Genomic DNA, 25,122 nt, shown 5'->3' with positions numbered 1-25,122 from the left:
TTGTGGCTGGCTCCCTCCTCTTCACAGCCGTAATGTTCACGGAGCCGCTTGCAGCGGCTCCTCGCACGTCCCACGCCTCATCCAGAAGCATTCCCTTTGACGGCGGAGAGAAGGCTTCCGGTTCAGGTGCAGGACGCATGAGGAGCCGCTGCACGCGGCTCTGTGCACACTACGGCGGTGAGGAGGAGGGAGCCAGCCACAAGGTAACACTGGGGGCATTGGACCGTGGGCCGCATAAAACAGCCAGGTTGGAGCCAGCCAGAAGGTTAGACACCCACCGGAGGGAGGTACAGCATGGAGCAAGTAGGGGTAATGATTTAATTATCAAGTTAGTGTTTGAATTGTGTCAATTTTGAGCATTTTAATCTGCTGTCTATCTTTTGCACTGCTCAGGAAGAAATACATTTGTTTCTTTTTCTCTGGGGGTTGTACTTGAATCTTAGGGTGTTTAAAAAAAAAATATATTAGTACTTTTAGTTTTTGGTCCCGTATTTGCATAGGGGTTATCTGTGTTCTGGTAGGAATGAATGTTGAGAAGCATACAGTGTGTTTTGTATAGTTTAATTTTGTGGTTAACCATTATCATTATGTCTTAAATATGATTATATTGTGTGGGTATAAATGAAAAATGAATAGAAAAAATTGTGTTATAATTAGATTATTATGGAGGCGGGGACTGGGGCGGAGATTGGGCGGAGTCTGGCCCGCGACTTAGCCTGTGTTTTAGATTTTGGCCCCTTAATGTGATTGAGTTTGACACCCCTGCTTTAGAGGAAAAGTGGGAGAGGAGAAATATGGTAGAAAAATTTAAATATCTACTGTATGTAGCATAAATACACATTAGATAAGTATCTTTTAATTGAAAGGAAACTTCAGAGTGAGAGGGCATAGAATGAGGTTAAGAGATAATAGGCTTGGGAGTAATTTAAGGAAAATTCCTCCCGAAAGAGGTGATAGAGACAAAAGACTGTGTTTGAATTCAAGAAAATATGGGACAGGCATGTGAGATTTCTTAGGGAGAGGAGAAAAGAGTGGATATTGCAGATGGGCACACTGAGTGGGCCATTTGGCCTTTATCTGATGTCATGTTTCTGTGTTTCTAATGAAGAAAATCTCAGCAGGTGTAACATTAATAGCATATTGAATTACATCTCATTGGCTTAAACTGAACCATGATAAAATCAATATTTTATGGATAGTTTCATACTAGGCATACTTACTTTACTCAAGGTTTCACCATTGGATTGGATAAATTTATTTTTGAATCTTCATCAAGAATTCTGGGGATGGATGTGGATAGCACTCTATCCTTAAAGCCCCAGATGATGTGTGTGGTGAAAAACACTTTATACATTTTTAAAAAACTCAGAACCATCCGTGAATATTTTGAGCTGAGTGCATTCAGATTGTTGATTCAGGCTTTAATTCTGTCTAGGTTGGACAATTGCAATTTCATTTATGTGGGCCGTTCAAAAACTGTGATCAGACAACTGCAGATTGTACAGTATATGGAAGTCCATTTGATCTATTCAGCTCATAAATAAGACTCTTTTAAGTCCATTCTGTTTGAAATGGCATTGCTTTCTGTTGAAGCCAAAATATGCACCAGCATGATACATGTAGTCAACTGTTATTATACTTTCCAAATTAAAAAAAGGGTAGAACTAGAGGACATGGATTGAGGTTGCAGGGGGGAGGAAGGGATCAGGAATAATGTCAGGCAATACTTTTTCACGGAGAGGGTGGTAGATACCTGGAGCCCCATATTCTATAAACGGTGCCATAAGTTAAGCTCCTAACTTAAGCAGAAAAACCATTTAAAACCCTCCTTAAAATTGTTTTTTTAAAAATGTAGGTACCTAGAGGTGCCTACAAACCTGGTGCCTTGATCACGTTTACAGCAGCGCCTAAGGACACCTAAGGTTGAAATAGGTGTGGCTAATGCCGGAAATGACCTGTGGCTCTGCCATAGATACGATTCACATCAAACATAGGTGCTGGAAATGTAGGCCTTAAAAACACTTCATTTCCAGCATCTATATTTAAGGTAGCCATGATTCCATGTGATTAACATGTGATCGGCAGCTATCTTTTAGGCAGCCACCAATACCATGCCCTTTGTAGAATCTGGCCCAGAATACCCTCCTTCATGAGGCGGTGGAGATGAAAATGGTAATAGAATTTTTAAAATGTTTGTGATATACACAAAGGAATTCTGTATGGAAAGAATGGAACCCAATAAACGTAGCCGTATTCAAATGGCAACTCCAGTAATTGAGAAATAAAGACGGTGCCAGGCAGACTTCTACAGTCTGTGCCCTGAAAATGGCAAGGACAAATCAAGATCAAGTATAACATCATTCCCTATACTAAGGGGCTCATAATCGAAAGAGAAAAACATCCAAAAACCGGCCTAAGTCGGCACTTGGATGAACATTGTCAAAATACGTCCAAGTGCCAATAATGAAATCGGGTTTTGGACGTATTTCTAAATGACCTAGGCCTTCATAGTGCCGCTGAATGACCAAAGCTAAATGGGGCATTTCAGGAGGAGTGTCGAGGGCAGGAGTTGGGTGGGACGTGGGCCGGCTTAGACTTAGTCGTACAGCATGTATAACCAAAAGTTATACAGCCCAGGATCGATGGAACTTGGATGTTGTGACTTAGACCATTTAAAACATGGTCTAAGTCACAAAAACCTGCCTAAAGTCACCAGATAAGCACTGCAAACACATAATACAGACCCCCACACACTAGCCCAGTGATTACCGACCCCCCACCCCCATAAAAATATTAATCACACCTTTAAAATTCAGCCTCCAGACCATCATCACCTGGCCGCCTGGCATAGGAAAACCTAGTCGTCCAGCACAGAGGCGGCTTAAGCCGTCTTGGGGGTGGGTTAAGGACCCATGGAGAGAAGGACCCATGCCCATAAGCCCCTGTAATCACTGCATTGATACTTAAACATGTGCACTCCCCTATACACCCCCAAAACCCTTTTTTACTGGCATATAAGTGGCTCCTGCAGCCATAAGGGCTATTATGGTGGTAGATAAGTGGGTCTAGGGGATTCTGGAGGTGGTTTGGGGGGATCACCATGACCTATAAGGGAGCTGTAGTGAGGAGAAGACATGGCACCCTTTTTGTGAAGTTCTCAGCAGTGCCCTGTAAGATACCCCACTATTTAGGTGCCATGTCTGGGTGTTCAGTCCATCACTTTGCAGACCCCTCCTACGTCCAACAGGGCTTGTTCTAGGCGTTTTTGACTTGGATGAAAAGTTGGATGAAAATGTAGTATAAAGATGGACGATTTAGCGACTTGGATGATCAGATCGGCAAGATGTATAGTTAGATGATTTTCGAAACAAAAAAATTTGGACGTATTTTTCGAAAATGTGTCCTAGGCTGTTTTTTACTTTGGATGACTTAGATGAAAACGGACTTAGACGTTCCTTTCGATTATGCCCCTCTATGAGTTTATATTATTGAGCAGACTGGATGGAATGTACCGGTCTTTATCTGCCATCATCTTCTGTACTGTGCTACTATGAATGAAAAAGCAGAGCTGATTTTGTATAATGCCTTTTGTCATAAGTAGGAAGTCAAATTATAGAGGATGTAAATGGATGCCTCCTTTTAGGCATGAGATTTAAACCTGGTTCTCTGCCCAGTGCTCTACACACTAGGCTACTCCTCCACATAAGCTCTGTCGAGCAGGGGTTATCTCTTACATGTTTAATATACAGGGCTGTGTACGTCAGGCAGTGCTATAGAAATGATTAGTAGTACATAAGATGGTCTTGCCTTATTTTGAGAGCAGTTGCCAACCAGAACTAACAGCTAACTTGCTTTTGAGGAGGTCTTTATTTTTATTTTATTGCCTGGTTTTATATTTCCATCCCCTTTATCCCACCCTCCAATTTCTTTCTACAGGTTGTTGTTTTTTTTTCTGGCGTGTATCATACTTTTTACATAGCATTTTGACGAATGTTTTAGGAAGTGTAGTGGAGTACAGAACCTCTCATCAAGTTTCACTACATATAGGGTTGACATTTGGCTTGTATTTAACCAGTTTTTAAAAATCTGGCCAAGTTGGTTGTGGAGCAAGCTCAAGACTACCCATTTGAAAGCTAGTTTTGAGCTGCCTCTTTCTCTGCCCATCCAGTATGTGTCAAAGAACACAGCTTGTGAGCAGCCCAGCTGGAAGCAGAAAGAAGTAGACAGATTCCTGGATTCTATACATGGCACCCAGATCAGTGTGCTCAAATTTATGCACGCGCCTGAGATGTGCGTACAAATTAATTGCTCAACAAGCCCAGTAACATAAGTGGCTGGGTGCATGCTTCAATGCAAGGTTTGAAGGTCAGTGTTATCAATTTGTACCCAAATGTTAATTGGCACTCAGTATTTGCGCATGCATCTGGCTGCACGCTATTCCATAAAGTAGTATGCCTGACTCTCATAGTGCATATTTTGAAAGGGAAACATGACCATAGGAGGAGCATGGGTGAGTCAGAGGAGTTTTGAAAATTTGTATATGTAGTTATATGGTAGAATACTGGGACAGTGCACCTTACTTGGGCACCAGTATTTACACCAGTTTTCAGCAGACATAAGTCTGATGCCTTAACCTCCCCTTTTACAAAATTGTAGCATGGTTTTTAGTGCTGGCTGCAGCGGTAACAGCTCCAACGCTCATAGGAATTCTAGGAACATCGGAGCTGTTACCGCCATGGCCAACATTAAAAACCGTGCTACGGTTTTGTAAAACGGGGGGGGGGGGGGGAGGGGGGAGTTTAATTAGGTCCGCAGAGAATCACACGGGGACAGAATTTGTCCCCATCCCCTTCCCCAAGGTTAACTGCAGGAAACCATCCTCATGTCATTTTTTGAGGAGAGAGGGAGGAATCAAAGTATGAATGGGCACAGCCGCTGACCCTCAAGCCTTGCATTGAAGAATGCTGATGTAGAAGGACTGAGGCTGGGATAGACACTAAAAAATGACACGGGATGGTTGGAACATAAGACTATATAAGCATTGCCATATTGGGACAGACCGAAGGTGCGTTAAGCCTAGTATCCTGTTTCCAACAGAGGCCAACCTAGGTCTCAAGTACCTGGCAGAAACCTAAAGAGTAGCAACATTCCAGAGCTGAGATTGTGATGTCATAGTGCCTCATTCTACCAGTGCCTAAGAGCCAGCCTCATCAGTGATGTCACAATGGCTTCATTATCCTATTCTTGGCTCAAATAAGAATCAGAGTATGAATGGGCATAGCCACTGACCCTCAAGCCTTGCATTGAAGAATGCTGGTGTAGGACTGAGGTTGAGATATACTCTACAGAATGACATGGGATTGTTTACTACAGTTATCCACAGGGTGGGGATGGGGACAAATTCTGTCCCCATGTCATTCTCTATTGTAGTTAAGCAGACCTTAGGAAATTGTCATGCACCCTATATGCGCCAATTTTTTTCTGGTACCTAATTTTGAGTGCCATTTATCGAATCTGGCCCAGAATGACAAAAGATATTAGATCCATCTGCTTTTTGTAGAAACTCTCCCCCTACTGTACGCTCTCAGAGATGGTGCCACAGAGAAAGGAGGGGGAGGGGTTGCAGTGGCAGTTCTGTGTGTCCTGGAACTGTCCTGCATACTGTCAGCAGAGGGAAGGGGCAGCCACTCCCCATAAAGCAAGCTGTCGGTGAGGAATTAAGAGAAGGGGGTAAATACTATAAATTTATGTGATGAGGAGGATATAAATGCCTAGAAGGAATGAATGCTGGGGGAGTGAGGAGGCCAAAGAGGGGGTCGGGCAAATTAGCATGAGTAAGAATAGAAGAACAACGTTATGTTATATGTAATCTTATATCCCGCCAAATTCTCGCCAAGCAGCGTTCAAGGCGGGTTGCAATCAGCATTATTACTGCACAGTGTGGTCTTGCATAATTATTCCAGTCATCCAACCAGCTGAACACTTTTTATAATGTCTGAATGGTGGTTTGATGATGACTTAATACATGTGGAAGAAGGATTTTATTCTCTCAGAGTTGGCAACCTTAATTAGACAGGATCCGTGTTTTACAGGCAAAATATTATTTTTTTTTTAACTTCCAAATTGCCTAGAGACATTTCAGAATTTTTTGTTAGATGACCAGTGGAAAATAAATTTTCTGTAATACTAACAGCCTGTTTTACAAAGCCGCGCGGCAACAGCCCCGAAGCCCTTTAAATCTCTATGGGCTTTGGGGCCGTTACCGCGCAGCAGCTGCTAGCGCGGCGTTGTAAAACAGGCCCTAAGTGTATCATCCTAACAGAGGTCACAGCCCTAAAGTAGACAGCCATATTCACTTCCCTGCCACCCATGATATTCTCTGCAATGTTCAATAAACAAATAGCCACACTCTCATATAAATGATGATTCTTTCAATTCATTTCATTCAAAAAAATCTCTATAATCCACTTTAAGCAACAGTTATCAAACACTTCTACAGTGACCTCAGCGGCTACACTCAAGCCTCATATTTCATGTAAAGCTTCCTCATCGGTCACAGTATTTGTTTATTGAACTTCATATACTGCTTCACTCAATAGAGAGATTTTTTCTCTGCTAATTAATGCCAAATATATTGTGATATCTTGCTAGTTACGATGGAAAAGACACTTGGATCTCATGTGTGGTAGCATGCAGCTATAGATTCTCCTTAAGGAGATCTTTGCTGAAGAGTTTAGACACAAAAGGAGAGGATAGAAAAAGGGAACAGACAAGAGGGAACTTTGTTCTAAAAATTTTTCATCATGGCCAAAGAACAGAAGAAATTGTTTGGAAAATAGCCAGGACGCATAGAGAAGTTCAGAGCATAGAAGCAGTGGCACACCCAATCAGTATTATTATATGGTGACAGTGGGATCTCCTGCTGAGACTCCTTCATTCATGACAGATGTTTTTAATTTTCACACCTCACTGTCTCAGCTGCAGGGCTAACAAAAATCCTGCAGAGCCACACGGCAGAAGCTAAGGAATAGGCCTAGTTAGCATCAGGGGTCCTTTAATGTGGAGCCCTTGTTGTGCAGGTTCTGGGCAATTATCCCGTTTGCCCCCTCTGACCTGATAACCGTATCTGATTTTCTGCCTCTCACTACTATAAATCTTTTGATCTGCAAACATTGACTTTGAATATCACACACTATGGAGCTCATTTTCAGAAAAGAAAAATGTTCAAAATGTGGCAAATGGACGTTTTTCTCACCAACACTAAACTGTTCAAAGTTGTTAAAACGCATGTGGATTGTGAAAAATTGCAGGCAGACCTTAGGAAAATTGGAAGACTGGGTGTCCAAGTGTCAGATGAAAATTTAATGTGGACAAATGCAAAGTGATGCACATTGGGAAGAATAACCCAAAACACAGTTACCAGATGCTAGGGTTCACCTTGGGGGTTAGCAACCAAGAAAAGGATCAGGGTGTCATTGTAGATATTACAATGAAACCTTCCACCCAATGTGCGTTGGCAAGATGCTAGGAATTATTTTAAAAGGGGTGATTAACAAGACTAAGAATGCTATAATGCCTCTGTATCGCTCCATTGTGCGACCTAACCTGGAGTATTGCATTCAGTTCTGGTCTCCTTATCGCAAGAAAGATATGGTGGCACTAGAAAAGGTTCAAAGAAGAGCGACAAAGATGATAAAGGGGATGGAACTCCTCTCATATGAGGAAAGACTAAAAAGGTCAGGGCTTATCAGCTTGGAAAAGAGAAGGCTAAGAGGAGATATGATTGAAGTCTACAAAATCCTGAGTGGAGTGGAATGGGTACAAATGGATCGATTTTTCACTTCGTCAAAAATTACAAAAACTAGGGGACACTCGAAGTTGCAGGGAAATACTTTTAAAACCAATAGGAGGAAATATTTTTTCACTCAGACAATAATTAAGCCCTAGAACGCATTGGCAGAGGTTGTGGTAAGAGTGGATAGCATAGCTGGTTTTTAAAAAGGTTTGGGCAATTTCTTGGAGGAGAAGTCCATAGTCTATTATTGAGAAAGACATGAGGGAAGCCACTGCTTGCCCTGGATCAGTAGCATGGAATGTTGCTACTCTTTGGGTTTTGTCCAGGTACTAGTGATCTGGATTGGCTACTGTGAGAATGGGCTACTGGGCTTGATGGACCATTGGTCTGACCCAGTAAGACTATTCTTATGTTCAAAACCTTCTAATTTGCTATTTTCAAAACCTGCTTTCTAGATAGATTTCTATGCTGTTTATCTGCAGTTCATCTACATCTCATGCTCTTCCACTTCCATCCATGTGCCCCATCTTTTCCCCTTCATTCTATCTATGTGCCACCATCTCCTTTCTCTCTCCTCCATCCATGTGCCTCCCATCCTCTTCTTTCTACCCTTCCCATTCAGCATCTCTCTCTTCCCACCCCCACCCCCCGGTTCCACCAAATGTTCTTCCACTTGGTTCTGAAGCTCCCCTCACCATGAAAGCTACAAAGAGGTCGCTAGCATGGGAACGATTCTCTTGCACTGCTGGCAGCCTCCTCTGCACTGTTCCTTTACTGTGATCCTCCCTAGCCGAAAGAGGAAGTTGCTGCAGAAGGGGGTGGACCGTGGCAAAAGAAAAGTACAGAAGAGGGTACCGGCAGCACTGGGGAATTAAAGTTTCTCAAGTTTTTAAAAAATATGATAAACTGCTAATAAATTGTCTAAGCAGTGTACAAAAGAAGAATATAAAATCATATAATCAACAGAACAGTAACTTAGACATTCCTATCCTCAGCTACCTGCTTCCCTCCCCCCTCCCCACCTCAGACCGACATCACACTTACAGACCCAGTGCTCAGGAAACTGTCACTGACACTCTGTGCAAGTGAAGGGCCTTGAGCGTCTGCGCATGCTCACGGCTTGCTGGACTCCCTTTGAGAATCCTGGATAGGGCGGGAACCAGCAGGCCTTGAGAATGTGCAGATGCTCAAGGCCCTTCAGCCCAGCACAAAGAGCTGGTGTCGGCTTCTAGAGCATCTGGACTGTAAGTACGATGTTGATCTGGAGCAGGGGGGAGTGAGTAGTGGAAGATAAGAGTGCTGGTCATCAGGGGGGAGGAGGGAGAGATAGCAATGTTAGTCATCAGGGGAATAGCAGTGCTGGTCATTGGAGGGAGTGGAGAATAGCAGTGCCAGATAGCATAATTGGTCATCAGGAGGGGAGGGGAGGAAAAAGTATCATCATCAAAAGGAGGCTCAAATGTAAACTGAAACTCTCATTTTTGGGCCATTTCTTTGTCCCAAAAGTCTTGGTTTATATTTGAGTATATATGGTAAGCGGATGAATTTAGGACAGCTGAATATAGGGCCAGGGCCCACAAAAGTTTTTTTAAAAAAGAAATAAATCCTCCTAACACCCTCCTCCCCTCGAACATACCTCTTGCTCTCCTTTCCTCCTGATCCCTCCCCCCAAAAAAAACCATATCCCTGCACTCCTCTCCAGGCTACGCTAAGCACCCTGAAAGCCTCTCCCACCCCCACTGTCTAGGTAGGCCTACCTAAGCACCTGATGGCCCAGTGGGGGGGGAGGGGGGTCGTTGGCATCAGGAGCAAGGCCCCCTCATTCCTGTCCCTTGTGGCAGCTCTTCAAATTGCTACCGCAACCTCTCTTGGCAAGCCGCAGTACTTTGTGTAATATCGTGAGCTGTTTCAAGAGGTCACAGCAGCCATTTTGTAGAGCTGCCACAAGGGGCAGGAGTGTGTGGGCTGTGCTCTTGCCCCTAACCACCCCCTACTGGACCACCAGGTACATAGGTAGGCCCAAAGGGCTTACCCAGATGGTGGGAGTGGGAGCTTCTGGGATTCTTGACAAAGCCTGGGGGAGAGGGTAGGAACATGTTCGGGGGAGGTCAGGAGAGGAGGAAAGCAAGAGTTTTGGGAGGATTTTTTTTTAAATTTAAAGAAAAAAAAAACCTATGCAGGCCACTGGTCCAATATTCATCTGGGGCCACATAACTCTTATGCAGCCCTGGCTGAATATTGGACAGGCCTGCATAAACTCGGGGGTGGGTGGGGGGTGCTTAGCCACCCAAACTGTTGCTCTGATATTTAGTGCCAGTGCCAGTGCCTGGACATGGCCCAGCACTGACTATTAGGATATAAGTTAGCCGGTGATGATCAGCATTTTAAAAAAACCACTGACCGCCACTTGCTGAATATCAGAGAGAAAATGTCTTGAGTTCAGTCCAAATGACCATGGGAGGGGCAAGTGAAGAGCATTCCCAAAATTTAGGCAAAGTATTAATAGAATTTGTGGATTGTGTACCAACTTGCGCATCAAGACTTGCACTAGGTTTCAGCATGTATAAGTCTTCATTCCCATGGGTGTTAGAACAGGGGTGGCCACAGGGGCCATGCCCCCCCCCCAAAAAAAATTGGTGGTCGGTCAGAAGAGATGGCTCTCCCACCCTGGCCACTCTCATTTTAAATCTTCAAGCAGCGGTAACGAGTGAGCCTGCTGCCATCGGCGTGCCCTGGGTCTTCATTCTGCAGCATCCAGTTTTTGTAGAATGAAGACTTCCAGGGCAGAACAACGGCAGCAGGCTCACTCTTTGCCGCTACCCAAAGATTTAAAATGAGAGCGGCTGGGTAGGTGGTAGGTGGGGCAGGCAGGAGCTGGAGAGAGAGGTCTTGGACCTCTCCCCAAACAAAAAGCATTCCGCTGTCTATGCTCATACCCACAGTTGTCACAGAATAAAGCCTTAAGACATCCACCCTGTAAGGAATATTTAATAGAAAAAAGCGGGGTATCCAGATGATAAATATAAAACATATGATGAACAATTTCTAATCATGATCTGACTGTCATTATAACACCACCTTTATAAATAATTAATAATAAACATTTTTAACCATATTATTTTTTACTGTTTTCTTCTCTGAGCAATGAAACTAGTGGTGGGCATATCATAAATGTTGCAAACATCTATCTTTAGAACCTCTTATGATATGTATATCATTTCAAGTTCCTATCATGTAAGGCTTTATAATCATTTATGCCCACCACCACCTACCAATAAACTGTTTTTATCTTTTTAATATTTTTGCTATTTTTACTTAAAAATCTCTCAATAAATTCATGCAACAATTAATTAATAAACAAAAGGCAAAACTTATCTTTAAACTTGGTGACCCTGCCACCATCAACATTGATGTTTCCTGACTCCCTTTGTTTTTTATAGGCGTTTCAACCCCAAATGGGTCTTCTTCGGGGGATGTAGCATATAAGCTGCCTTTCTGTGAAAAAAGATTTTTATATATAGCATGTGTATAATAATTATTATAGGTACTACATTACATGCTTTAAATTACGATTCTCAAGAGCAATTGATGGTGGAACGCTCTAACATTATGATGGTGTCACCTAAACTGTCCTTGCGCATGTATTTAAACTAAAGATTGATGTTTGCAACATTTATGATATGCCCACCCCTAGTTTCATTGCTCAAAGAAGAAAACAGTAAAAAATAATATTGTTAAAAGTGTTTATTATTAATTATTTATAAAGGTGGTGTTATAATGACAATCAGAACATGATTAGAAATTGTTCATCATATATTTTATATTTATCATCTGCATACCCACAGTTGGACAGGGTAATTGATGCTAAGTGCTATTCTATAAAGGGCGCTTGAAACAGTGTGCCTTTTATAAAATACGAATTAAGCACAGATCTTTTTGGTGCCTAAATCTGAGCACCATTTACTGAATTTGGTCCGAAGTGTCTGTGGCAGCAGACTGGCCAACCTACTGAAGAGGGCTTTAGAAACATAGAAACATAGAAAGATGACGGCAGAAAAGGGCTACAACCCATCAAGTCTGCCCACTCCATTTACCCACCCTATTAAGTCTGAGTGCTAATGACTTAGTTCCTTAACTCAACCGTCGTAGGGATCCCACGTGGATGTCCCATTTATTCTTAAAGTCGAGCACACTGGTGGCCCTGATCACCTGCACCGGAAGTTTGTTCCAGTGATCTATCACCCTTTCTGTGAAGAAATACTTCCTGATGTCACCACTAAATTTCCCTCCTCTGAGTTTGAGCGGGTGCCCCCTTGTGACCGAGGGTCCCTTGGGAAAGAATATATCGTTTTCCACCTATACACGACCTGTGACGTACTTGAATGTCTCAATCATGTCACCCCTTTCCCTGCGCTCCTCTAGGGTATAGAGCTGCAGTTTGCCCAGTCTTTCTTCGTATGAGAGACCCTTGAGTCCAGCGACCATCCTAGTGGCCATCCGCTGGACCGATTCAGCTCGAAGCACATCTTTCCGGTAATGTGGCCTCCAGAATTGCACACAGTATTCCAGATGAGGTCTCACCATGGTTCTGTAGAGTGGCATTATGACTTCAGGTTTGCGGCTGACGAAGCTTCTATTGATACATCCCATCATTTGCCTTGCCTTGGATGAGGCCTTCTCTACTTGTTTGGCAACCTTCATGTCTGCGCTGATGATTACTCCCAAGTCCCGTTCTTCTGAAGTCCTAGCTAGTGTTTCTCCATTCAAGGTGTATGTTCTGCATGGATTTCTGCTACCGAGATGCATGACCTTACACTTCTTAGCGTTGAAGCCCAGCTGCCATGTCGAGGACCAGTTTTCCAATGTGATCAGATCCTGCGTCATACTATCCTTGAGATTACTTTCACCTACTATATTACACAGTTTGGCGTCGTCGGCAAACAGTGCTACTTTACCCTGAAGCCCTCGGGTCAAGTCCCTTATGAATATGTTGAAAAGGGATGGTCCCAGGACTGAGCCCTGCGGCACTCCGCTAGTCACTTCCGATGTCTCAGAGAGGGTGCCATTGACCATCACCCTCTGAAGTCTTCCACTCAGCCACTCCTTGACCCACGCAGTTAGTTTCTCACCTAACCCCATTGATTTCATCTTGTTTAATAGTCTACGGTGTGGGACACTGTCAAAAGCTTTACTGAAATCCAAGTACACTATGTCCAGAGACTCTCCCAAGTCCAGTTTTCCTGTCACCTAGTCAAAGAAGCTGATAAGATTGAACTAGCATGACCTGCCCTTAGTGAATCCATGTTGGCAGGGATCCCTCAGATTCCCCTCATCCAGTATTGTGTCTAGTTTGCCTTTAAGTAGAGTTTCCATGAGTTTACACACTATTGATGTGAGACTCATTGGTCTGTAATTCGCAGCCTCCGCTCTGCAACCCTTCTTGTGCAGAGGAACAACGTTGGCAGTTTTCCAGTCCAGGGGGACTCTCCCCGTTCTCAGGGAGAGATTGAAGAGCACGGCTAACGGTTCCGCCAAAACATCGCATAGCTTTATGGTGGGAATGGGTAAATAAAGCCCCCAGGTATGTAAAAGGCTATAAAGCTCTATAGAAATGGAAGAAAGTTGCAATATCTGGAAAGCAGTGTACACTAACAGCTGTAGTATTGGAAATAAGGTTCTCAATTTAGATGTTGTGGTGGAAGAGGCTGACTTGGATTTAGTGGCGGTCATGGAGAGATAATTCATGAAGGACCATGACTTGGATGCCGTTATACTAGACTGTATTAAAGAAGAACAGGATAATAATAATAACTTTATTTTTCTATACCGCCATAGTCAGGCGACTTCTAGGCGGTTCACAATGAAAGAAGGCTGGACAGTCAGCAAATAATGAGGAGCCTAAAATAGAAAAGTTACATAAACAAGTTACATACTAATTTAAGTTCCATGGGTAAAGGATACATGAAAAATTGGAGCTTCCTGAGAGATTGAATAGCGTTTATGGGGGTTTGTTTTAGTTTGAGGGTGGTCTGTTTTGGTCAATGAATTTGTCGAATAGGAAGAAAGGGAGGAGGAATGTTACTGAGCTAAGTAAACAATGCAAATTTGTGTAATGGGGATTCGCATGCCTTCATTAGATTATAAAAATAGGGTTACTAGATTTCCTCTTTAAAAAACAAGGACGCTTGGCCCTGCCTCACCCCGTTCCCAGCCCTACCCCCATCCAAACCTCGTGTCTCCTTCCCCGAGCTCAGGGCCACATCTGGAGGACCTCCACACATGTATAGGCGTTAGCACGATGACATCATATGCATGTGCGCATGCATGTGACATCATGTCGATGTCCACGCATGCGCACAGGTCCTCCAGACATAGCCCCAAGCTCGAGCGCTTCCAAAACCTGGACATACTGCTGGATTTTGGAAATCCCTCCAGGCACCCGGACAATCCTCTAAAGAGAGGACATCCATCAAAGACCATCAAGTCCATTATCTTGTTTACAGTAATGGCCAAGTACTTGGCAAGATCCCAGAAAAGTAAAATATATTTTATGCTGCTTATCCTAGAAATATGCAATTGATTTTTTGAGGTCCATCTTAATAATGGCTTATGTTCCTCCCAATGGAATATGGTCAGATATTTTATAATTCATGGAGACAAAACTCTTATGACAATATAGGCAGTCCCCGGATTAAGAATGAGTTATGTTTTTAAAGCTGTTCTTAAGTTGGATTTGTATGTAACTCTGAACTTGTAGATTTTAAGTTTCTTACTGCTTACCTCTGCTCCCAGCTGACAAAAGGGCAACTATACCTACTAGTGTTCCTCTAAGGTACAGCATGCACAACCACATACTGTTCTTAATGTGGCCATGTATTATTCCTCAATTTGCTATAGGAGAAGTGTAGGAATCTGTGCCACAGGAAATACTGTTCAGTGAAATCAAATGAAGCTGCAACCACGTTCTTAACTATGCATCGTACTTCAGGCGTCTGTAACTTGGGGACTGCCTGTACTAGAAATCTATGGACATCCTCCCAATAGCTGACTATGTCTCTGCTTTCAAATCGTCTGTCAGTTCAGTGTGACTGATAATTTCAGGTGTCCTCATTTGCTGTCAGGTTTAATCATTTTAAATTTGTATTTCCTTTGTAGAATGGTCTAAACATCAAAACAAGAAGATGGGTTTCTAAAGATTTTGTGTGCTTAACTCCATCTGAATCCTCTAAAAGTACACATTTACTAGAGCTGCTGCTTTAATGGTCATGACAAAACCACCGACCGCTCAAGAGTCATGGAAAATTCTTTCTCTTCTTAAATGATAGGTCAAAGTGAAAAATATGAGCTTTGTAGTTTTTACTCAATAAAGATCTGGCTCTGTCATGAATAGACCCTATCACTGTCTCCGTACTATACCTGGATCGGAATCCTGACTGAGATGGATGTAAAATATTGTGTTTATCTAAATAGTTCTTCAACTGAACACAAACCAGTGCTTCCATTAATATTACAAACAATGAGATGGACACAACAGGCTTGTAATTATCTAAGCGGTTTTACAATCAGGTACTCAAGCATTTTCCCTATCTGTCCCTGTGGGCTCACAATCTATCTAATGTACCTGAGGCTATGGAGGACTGAGTGACTTGCCCAGGGTCACAAGGAGCAGCACAGAATTCGAACCCACAGACCGAGGGTGCTGAGACTGTAGCTCCAACCACTGTGCCACACACTCCTCCAATTTGAAGCAAGATGACTAGATTCTTTTAAGTCCTTCAGGATTTGCATAATTATGATCTCTCCCAGATAACTTAGGAAAAACTTGGGAAATGCTGAATCCATTTATACAAAAGAAGCAGAAATTTCAAGCAGCAGTATAAAAAACCAAAACAACAATAACAAAACATTAGGAGATTAAAATAATAAATTAATACAAAAAAATCTGAGCATACAAAAGATATCCTCACATATCCCCTCCTTTACAAAGCTGCACTAGCATTTTTAGTGCCGGCCACTGCGATAAGCGCTTCAGCGCTCATAGAACTCCTATGAGTGTCCGAGCTGTTACCGCCGTGACTGGTGCTAAAAACACTAGTGTGGCTTTGTAAAGGGGGGGGGATAAATTGTAAGCTCCTTTGAGCAGGGACTGTCTCCTGTATAAAACTGTGTACGTCTGGTAGCTCTATAGACATAATTCACTGTAGTAGTAGTAGAAATTCAAATGCAGCTGATATCAACAAATAAGAAGAGCAAGGGTCTAATATACAGTACGATTTAGAGTATTTTAAGAACAATGAATTGAATACCTTCCAGTCTACAAGAGAAAAATCTGACGAGTCTATCCCCAGCTACTTCAGTTAAATCTGATGTAATCACATAATCTTCTTCTTGCATTTCAGTAGTAAATAGTGCTCTCATAGTTTGGAAGAAATTAGCTAATTGATTAGCAGAAGGTGTATTTATCAATTTCAATTGGGAAAACTGAGCAGTGTCAGTCTGCTGACTAACTACTACTAGAGCTGATAGGCGTTATAAAACCTTGACATTTGAAATATCTGAACCTATCTGCCTAGATTTTCTTTTAGCATGGAAAATGTCCTTATAATTGTTTATTATCTTGTAACATTATAAGAATCTCAGTTAAAAAAAGGCCTTATAAAATTGCGAATAGAATACTTCCATTCATTCCTAATTCTAGATGGGCTGTTTTCAACTATTTTCATTCCCATTTTCTACATATTTGTTTCAACACAAGAAGTTCTGAATCAAACCATTCATTATTCTGTCACAATATTTTAGTTTTTAGACATTTGGGAGCAATTCAGTCTTATGTTTTTAACACAAAATTTTTCCCATTCCACAGCAAAATGGTCAGAAGCACTATTTATAATCTGTTATTGAGAAACATAGAAACATAGAAAATGACGGCAGAAAAGGGCCAAAGCCCATCAAGTCTGCCCACTCCATTGATCCACCCCCCTGACTTTACCCCCTTAGAGATCCCACATGTAAATCCCATTTACTCTTAAAATCTGGCACGCTGCTGGCCTCAATCACCTGTAGTGGAAGTTTATTCCAACGATCAACCACCCTTTCGGTGAAGAAATATTTTCTGGAGTTGCCATGAAATTTCCCTCCCTTGATTTTCAGCGGATGCCCTCTTGTGGCCGAGAGTCCTTTAAGAAAGACGATATCATCTTCCACCTCGATACGGCACGTGATATATTTAAACGCCTCAATCATGTCTCCTCTCTCTCTTCGTTCCTCAAGTGAGTACAGCTGCAATTTATTTAGCCTTTCTTCATACGGGAGATCCTTGAGCCCCGAGACCATCCTGGTGGTCATTCGTTGAACCGACTCAATTCTCAGCACATCTTTCTGGTAGTGTGGTCTCCAGAATTGTACACAATATTCCAGATGAGGTCTCACCATGGATCTGTACATTGGCATTATGACTTCTGGCTTCCTGCTGGCAAAATCTCTACGGATACAATCCATCATTTGTCTTGCCTTGGATGAAGCCTTTTCCACAGGCAGTTTTCATGTCATCGCTAATGATCACTCCTAAATCACGTTCTGCCTTAGTCCTAGCTAAGGTCTCACCGTATAGTATGTAAGTTCTGCACGGATTTCTGCTGCCCAAGTGCATGACTTTACATTTTTTAGCATTGAAGCTTAGCTGCCAAGTCGATGACCAGTGCTCCAACAGAAGTAGGTCCCATGTCATACTGTCTGGCAAAATGCTTTTACCAACTATGTTACAAGTTTGGCATCATCAGCGAACAATGATATTTTACCCTTAAGCCCTTGGGTTAGGTCTCCTATGAATATGTTGAAGAGGATCAGGCCCAAGACCGAGCCCTGCGGTACTCCACTGGTCACCTCCGACGTTTTGGAGGGAGTACCGTTTACCACTACTCTCTGAAGTCTACCACTTAGCCAATCCTTAACCCATGCAGTTAGTGTTTCCCCTAATCCCATTGATTTCAGCTTGTTCAATAACTTGCGGTGTGGGACGCTATCAAAAGCTTTACTGAAGTCCAAGTACACGACGTCCAGGGACTCCCCCGCATCCGCATGGGGGAAGCCACTGCTTGCCCTGTATTGGTAGCATGGAATATTGTTACTCCTTGGGTTTTGGCCAGGTACTAGTGACCTGGATTGGCCACTGTAAGAACGGTGATTGGGCTGACCTAGTAAGGCTATACTTATGTTCTTAAGCTGATGGAAATTCTTCCAAAATTGTTCAACATAAGGGCAATTACAACACAACCGTAAAAGTTGCTTTTTCCTATTTGTTTTGTAGCAATAGCCATGTACTAATGGTACCATTAACATGTAGCCATTTTGTCAAATTACTATTCCTCCCCCCTCCCATTTTTACAAAAGTAGGGAAGAGGTTTTTAGTGCCGGCCGGTGTGCTGAATGCTCTGTGCTGCTCTGACGCTCATAGGAACTCTATGAGCATCAGAGCAGCACAGAGCATTCAGTGTACCAGCCAATGCTGCAAACCTCTTCGGTGTTTTTGTAAAAGAGGGAGGGGGAGGTTATGTGTGCACTTACCACCACTCATTTTGTAGGCACTAAGACTATCAATGGCACCTAATACTATCAACGACAAAATTAAAACTAAAAATTAGGTAGCAAGGAATGCGGTGCATAGCACCTGTCAATCTTCAGTGAGACGCTGTTTATAGAATCACACCGATAGGTGCCTGAACCTTAGGTGCCCTCTATTTATGCCAGGGTTTTCATAGCGTAAATACTGGTGTCTAAGTCCATTTTAGGTGCCTACATGGAAAAACACTCCCAAGATCCACCCGTGATCCGTTCATAACCATGCCCACTCTCTGGTAGGCGCCTTGGGTTAGGCGCCTACCTAAAATCAGTAGGTGCCTGTCGAGTTAGGTGCCTACCACCCAATTAATTTTAAGTTAATTATCAAGTCAATTAAGTTTGTTATTGGCACCGATTAAGCCTATTAAATTAAACCTCCTTCCCCTTTTATCAGGCTGCATAAGGGTTTTTTTTAATCGCCGGCCGCTGTGGTAAAAGCTCCGATGCTCATAGAATTCCTATGAGTGACAGAGCTTTTACCACAGTGGTCAGTGATTTTAAAAAACTCTAATGCGGCTTGATAAAAGGGGTGGGGGGTAAGTTAGGTTCTTAGATTGGCTAGGGGTGCTGATCTAGGCGCCTTTACAATTTGCTATAGATACAGTACAATTTTTCGATACACATTTTTATTCTAACTCAACACATACTAAGGATCTAATACCAATATACATAATATACAGTTTACAGGTTAAGTTTGACATAGTTACAGTGTAAGATTTTGCAATACAAGTTTTTATCCTAACGCGACCCATACCGAGGATCTAATACCAATGAACGATTAGGTGCTTACCTTTGCTAATCTTCTTTTTTGTAAATCCACATGCCTAACACATCTCAGTATATGTGTCTATATCTATTCAGAGTTGCAGAGGAACAATCTGACAGATCTATCAGTCCCAGAATAGAAGCAAGGAAACGAACTGCCACCTTCTCTAGCTCTTGGCAATCAACTACATGCTACAGCACTGAAGGAGCCCTGGTTATTTGATAACATAGCATGGTTTGTAGTGCCAGCCGCAGCAGTAAACAGGAGTTCTATGAGCGTCGGAGCTGTTACCATCATGCCTGGAGCTAAAAAACGTGCTATGGTTTTATAAAAGGGGTGTTTGTGTGTGTAAGTAAAAGTGAAGAACATGAAAAAAATGTACTTAAGTGAAAGTAAACAGTTAAGGCAGGGCTCTATAAACAGTACCTAGCTTGCAGGTGCTGGTCGGCATAGCTGTCAGTCAACCGCTAGGTGCTGTTTACAGAATTACACCTAACAGCACAGGCAGCGGAATGCTGTTTGGTTGGGGGGAGGGGGGCTAGGAGCTCTGCCCTAGCCGCAGCGTAATCCTGCAGCATGGCCTGCCACCAGCTCCCGACTCCACTTCTTCCCGGCATTGTCACAAGTACTTGGCAAAAACTTAGGTGCTGTTAGGAATAGGCGTTGGAACAGGGAAGCCATAGGGGCCATGGCCTCCCCAGAAATTGGCAGTCAATGGTTGGTGCCCACCAGGGCCGGATTTAGATGAAAAGAGGCCCTAGGCTATTCCACTTATGAGGCCCTTTCACCTCCCATTTTTAAGTTTGTAAATTACATGAGAGATAATAAAATATATCATTACTGTGATATATATCAATATGTTAAATGAAACATGTTGTTATTGGTACTAACCTTTATAAAAAATATGACACGGATAATAAATTAAAAAAAGTCGAGAACACTTATTTGGACATTTATTCTCAGTACCATATATAGTACTTGTAACAATAACTAATCAAACATAACACACAACATTGCCCCTTCCTATGTCCATAGTGCCCCCAGTGCGTACTTCCTCACCTCACCCCCCTCCGATGCCCGCCTGCCTCCCATCCCCCTTCCATTGAACACCACCCCCATGCCATTCTGCCTGCCTGCCTTCCATTAAACCCCTCCACCCCCCCCTCCGATGCCAGCCTGCCTGCCTCCCATCTCCCTTCCACTGACACCCTCCCCCCCAATGCCAGTCTGGGCCGTCCTGTCCTGACGGATCCACGTTTTGCCTCTCTCCCCGCGGGGCTGGGCTTTGCCCAGCTGTTTCTGGACTGACGTCTTTCCCTCCCTGATCCTCCTCCCAGGGCGAGAAAAAGAAAGGGAGAAGCCGTGGCGGCGCCCCGTTGCGGCCGGAGCCGGTTCCAATCCCGAAGCGTAGAATTTCTCCTTATTTTCGGTTCAGTATTTTAGTGTTCACTGTTTTTAGAATAGTGTAATTTTAATTTTGCTAACAATTTGAATGTAGGCCCCTCTTGATCTTGAGGCCCTAGGCTGAAGCCTAGTTAGCCTATAGGAAAATCCGGCCCTGGTGCCCACTCTCCCACTCATTTCCTGGTGGTGTACTTTATATCTTTGTAGCAGCCGCTGTGCTGTGTCAACAAGGAGGCTTGCCCTGGAACCCTTCATTCTACTTCCGGGGGCAGGCCTGCTCTTTGACGCTGCATGGTAGCTGCCAAGAAGATATAAACTACAACTTAGCTTTTTTTAGTTTCAGTCAGTAAAGGGGGCTTTTTCCATCACCTTTACCGTCAAACTAAAAAAGCTAGGTTTTGCAATTATTTATTTATATTTAAATGAAGTATAAGAGTATAAAGAAAGAAAAAATATGAATAGTATATAAATACTTCTAAAAAACAAATGGATCAGTGAAGATCTGATGTAGACATCTCCTAATAGCAATGAAGTTTTGATTGCACGTGGAGCTACATCGCTGAGATCTGAGAGCAATATAAGCTATATACTGTATTAAGTATAGTACTTTGAATGAGGGTGCATATATAATGATACTATAGTGAACAAAATAAAAACTGCTGTTTGAAATTAGACAATTCTAGTAGTATGGCACAAAAGGCTCTGCCCGCTATTTGGGATTTTTTTCACTGATTTGGGAGACCCAAGCATGGGTTATTTAGCAAGGAATTATTGAACTGTGGTAATTTCAGAAGGCTTGAAGCTAGATCACAAGATGAAGGCTCCCTAGGAAAATGAAAAACAATAAGATATTTTTGGAACTACAGTCTAATTGTCAGTTTTAACTGTAATTTATGAAAATCTCTGGGATTTGTTGATGTATGGCTTTCACAGTGCAAATCTATGTGGAAAAAAATCTGCTAATTATCATCTGTTGCAATGTAATGGCGTGCTGGTGAGTCTCCTGAATTTTCTATGACTCTTGAGCGGTCTGTGGTTTTGTCATGACCATTAAAGCAGCAGCTCTAGTAAATGTGTACTTTTAGAGGATTCAGATGGAGTTAAGCACACAAAATCTTTAGAAACCCATCTTCTTGTTTTGATGTTTAGATCGTTCTACAAAGGAAATACAAATTTAAAAATGATTAAACCTGACATATTTCAATAGTAGAGAAGATAGTAGGAAGTAGGAAAAACAGGAACATGCTTGTCTTGTGAAGTCAATTCCCTCTGTATGCCATGTATAAAAGAGGTGATAGGGACCTGGAAAGAAGGGGAGTGACTGTCAGTTGTAGGCATCAGCAAATAGGAAGGATTTTAGGAGAATATTGAAGTATTTGAGGTTTGGTTCAAGTCCTATGTGATTTGGGAGAGCGTTCCAGAGCATTGGGTCGTTAAGTGAAAAGATACAATCTCAGGTGGATGCATAAGTGATATGTCTTACAGGCAGGACTATGAGGAGATTTTTCTTGAGGGAATGAAGAACATGTGATGGTAGGTAAGGTATCAAGAGGTTATCAAGGTAAGAGGGAGATCGAGCTAAGCGTGTTTTAAAGACCAAAATCAAGGTTTTTTTATGTCAAGAGATGTCTGATGGACATTTTCAAAAGTTAGCTCCTATGAATCTTGCTCTAAGCATTACACGAATCACCAAGCTTCCGAGGGTCAGAGAAAAAGCACCTGGCGGGCCAGATTCTGGCCCCAGGACCATAGGTTGGACAAGCATGCTCTATAACAACTATCCTTTTCTACTTCCATTGGTAATGGGCTTAAAGAGAGCTACACTTCATGAAAGTCGTTTTGCTTTCCAAGCCCCAAAGAACTGGAAGAGTCTTGCTCCCATGTTTTCTTAATTCTCATAACTAGTCTTTATTTAGGAAAGATTTGAAAGCTGCACTGTTTAAGAGGTTTGTATAATGTTAAAATTGTGATTTCAGATTAGAAGTTTAAATGATGTTATTCCCAAGAAATTGCCTTAGTCTCTTTGAATTGTAAACTGCTTTGAACTTAATGGTACTAGAGGTATATAAATATGACTGTATTGTATTGTGTGGGAGACACTCAAATAAGGGCATACTAAGGCTACATTTTACCATAGCTTAGTAAAAGGACCCCACAGAGAAGATTGGGTACAAGGAAACTATATAAGTATTTGTTTTTGTATTTCAGAAGAAATGCTGATTGGTGAGGAGGAACATATGCCATCCTTTAGGAACCGGCAAAACAGTAAGTCCACATATCTGATTTTCTAGATATTTGTGTTGATAGTGGAAGTTGATTGAGTGAAAAGGAGTTGAGTGTTTAAGTAATAATAGTGTATGGCAGAGGGCTAGAAATTGTTGAGGTACACTTCTGCTACACTTAAGCCTGCCCATGTTTATACAGCTTTTGTTGGAATTTGGTTCCAGTCCCAAAATGGCTGCTGAGACCTCCAGCAGCAGTCTCACAAGACTGCCAGAGAAGATCCCAGCAACTATTTCAACTGAAACTGTCTATGTGCAGGAAAAAGTGGGGATTTCTTGTACCTACTATCCACCAACAACGAGGTAGACCCAGGAGGGGTCATGGTCCCAGGAGGGGGGCTTTTTGGTCAGAGAGGGGAGGGAGTGGGAGCTGTTGGAGGAATGTAACTTTGTTTACAGTTTCAGTTTCTGCAAAAAGTGATCGGCCAGTTTTGGACGCAGATTCGGTTTCGGTCAGGCTCTAATTTGGCCATGACTCCAAGGTGAGCATTCTTAACTCTTGCAGACAGCCTATGGGATCTGTAACATGCAGAGACGAGCAAGGGCCTTGCTTTAGCAACTCATTTAACAGATGTCACACTCGGGATCATCTGCGAGGGAAACTCTTGCTTTGCGCAAACCATTGCAATGATAAAAAAAAGTTTCAGTTGTAGTTGACCTCAGAACCTAAATAATAAACCTCCCTGTGTCCAGCCTTCAGTGTGCAGACTTAGGCCCTCTTTTACTAAGGTGTGCTAACCGATTAGCATGCGCTAATCAAGTTAGCACACGCTAAACGCTAACGCGTGCATGTTAGTCTATGGACGCATTAGCATTTAACATACCTTAGTGAAAGAGGGGGTTAGTTTCCCTATTTTAAAGTTTGCTCCTATTTCTCCAGTCTGCACAGATCTGTGTTCTTCGTGTTTTTATAATTTTTCTAGAAAAATGTGACAAAATAAAAGATACAGGTATATATGTTCTGTTTTTCAGGCAGGCTAAAAACAAACTGCGCAAGATGCCAGAAGAACCTATCACTGCAGATATTGGTGAAGGCCTTATATGTTGTCTTTGTGTTAATGATAATCGCTATTGTAGTGGTTGCCTCAATAGGTGAGTCGATCCTCGGTCAAATAGGGATTAGGACAGTGATTTAATCTATGACCTCTTAATAAATACTAAATAACGGCTACTCAATATCTGAATACATTATAGCTTGAAATGCAAAATAAAAGACAATGCAGTAATTTTTTGGGATCTTCAGACTGCCAATCGCGTAGTTTAACACGATCAGGCTATTGTCTTATTATTCATTTTTATTTTATTTATGTACTGTATATCATTCTTATAAAAAGAGAATAAACTTATCTTGAGTTACAGCGCCACCTCTTCCGACGAACCCCGTTTCAGTACTTCATCAGGGAAATGAGGTGGTAACAACATACTGCACTGCATTAAAACACGCTCTGTTAATTTCCTGTCTACGTTGTCTTGAAAACAAAGCAACATATGTTCACATAAGCACAGAGCGTTAATTCCTTCAAAAGTAGTAGTGTGTTTTATTGCAGTGCAGTATGTTGTTACACCTTATTTCCCTGATGAAGTATTGAAACGTGGCTCGTCGGAAGAGGTGGCGCTGTAACGCAAGATAAGTTTATTCTCTTTTTATAAGAATGATATACAGTATATAAATAAAATAAAAATGAATAATAAGACAGTAACTCAAAGGGATCAATGAGGATTGCAGTCTGATCGTGTTAAACTACGTGATTGTCTTTTATTTTGTATTTCAAACTCTTAAAAAAATAGACATGTGGATAGCAATTTTATAAACCATTTTTGCCCCTGAAGCATGTACAAGGGGCCGCTGACAAGTTTTCAGCCCAACCAACAAAGTTGGGGCAGTCTCCATTGAGGGCTAGACACTTAGGACCTGATTCTATATAGGACACCGATATTGGCGGCAACCTAAGAAGCAGCTGCCAATCACATATCAATTGTGCATTGGCATCCTATTCATAATCGTGTCTACACTCCCGGACAAACGCCTTAAATGTGGGCCAGCATTGTGCAGGCCTACATTTAAGGTGTCTGTCTTGCATCTACGGAGATGCGTACCAATGCTTAAGCCCTCCCAAGATCACTTCAGGGCAAAATCACGCCCCATCTTGGGCATGCATAAGCATCAGTACGCATCTCAGCAGACATGCTACAGTGGCCTACAATGTAGGCTTCCTGCCTGAGACACTTAAAAAAAAAAAAACGGTGCAACCCTGTAA

General features: G+C 42.3%; 1 protein-coding gene across 1 annotated transcript in view; it reads left to right on the top strand.

Moving 5' to 3' along the window:
* SCARA3 (scavenger receptor class A member 3) overlaps positions 1–25,122 on the top strand; it is a 70,280-nt gene that overhangs the window by 18,454 nt on the left and 26,704 nt on the right. Inside the window, exons 2-3 of the mRNA XM_033935473.1 lie at positions 22,791–22,847; positions 23,837–23,956. Coding sequence (XP_033791364.1) covers positions 22,791–22,847; positions 23,837–23,956 — 177 coding nt within the window. The remainder of the gene's footprint in view (positions 1–22,790; positions 22,848–23,836; positions 23,957–25,122) is intronic.

Source organism: Geotrypetes seraphini, chromosome 3, assembly GCF_902459505.1.
Source record: "Geotrypetes seraphini chromosome 3, aGeoSer1.1, whole genome shotgun sequence".
In the NCBI taxonomy this organism is placed as follows: Eukaryota; Metazoa; Chordata; class Amphibia; order Gymnophiona; family Dermophiidae; genus Geotrypetes; species Geotrypetes seraphini.
This window is presented reverse-complemented; position numbering and strand designations above follow the sequence as displayed.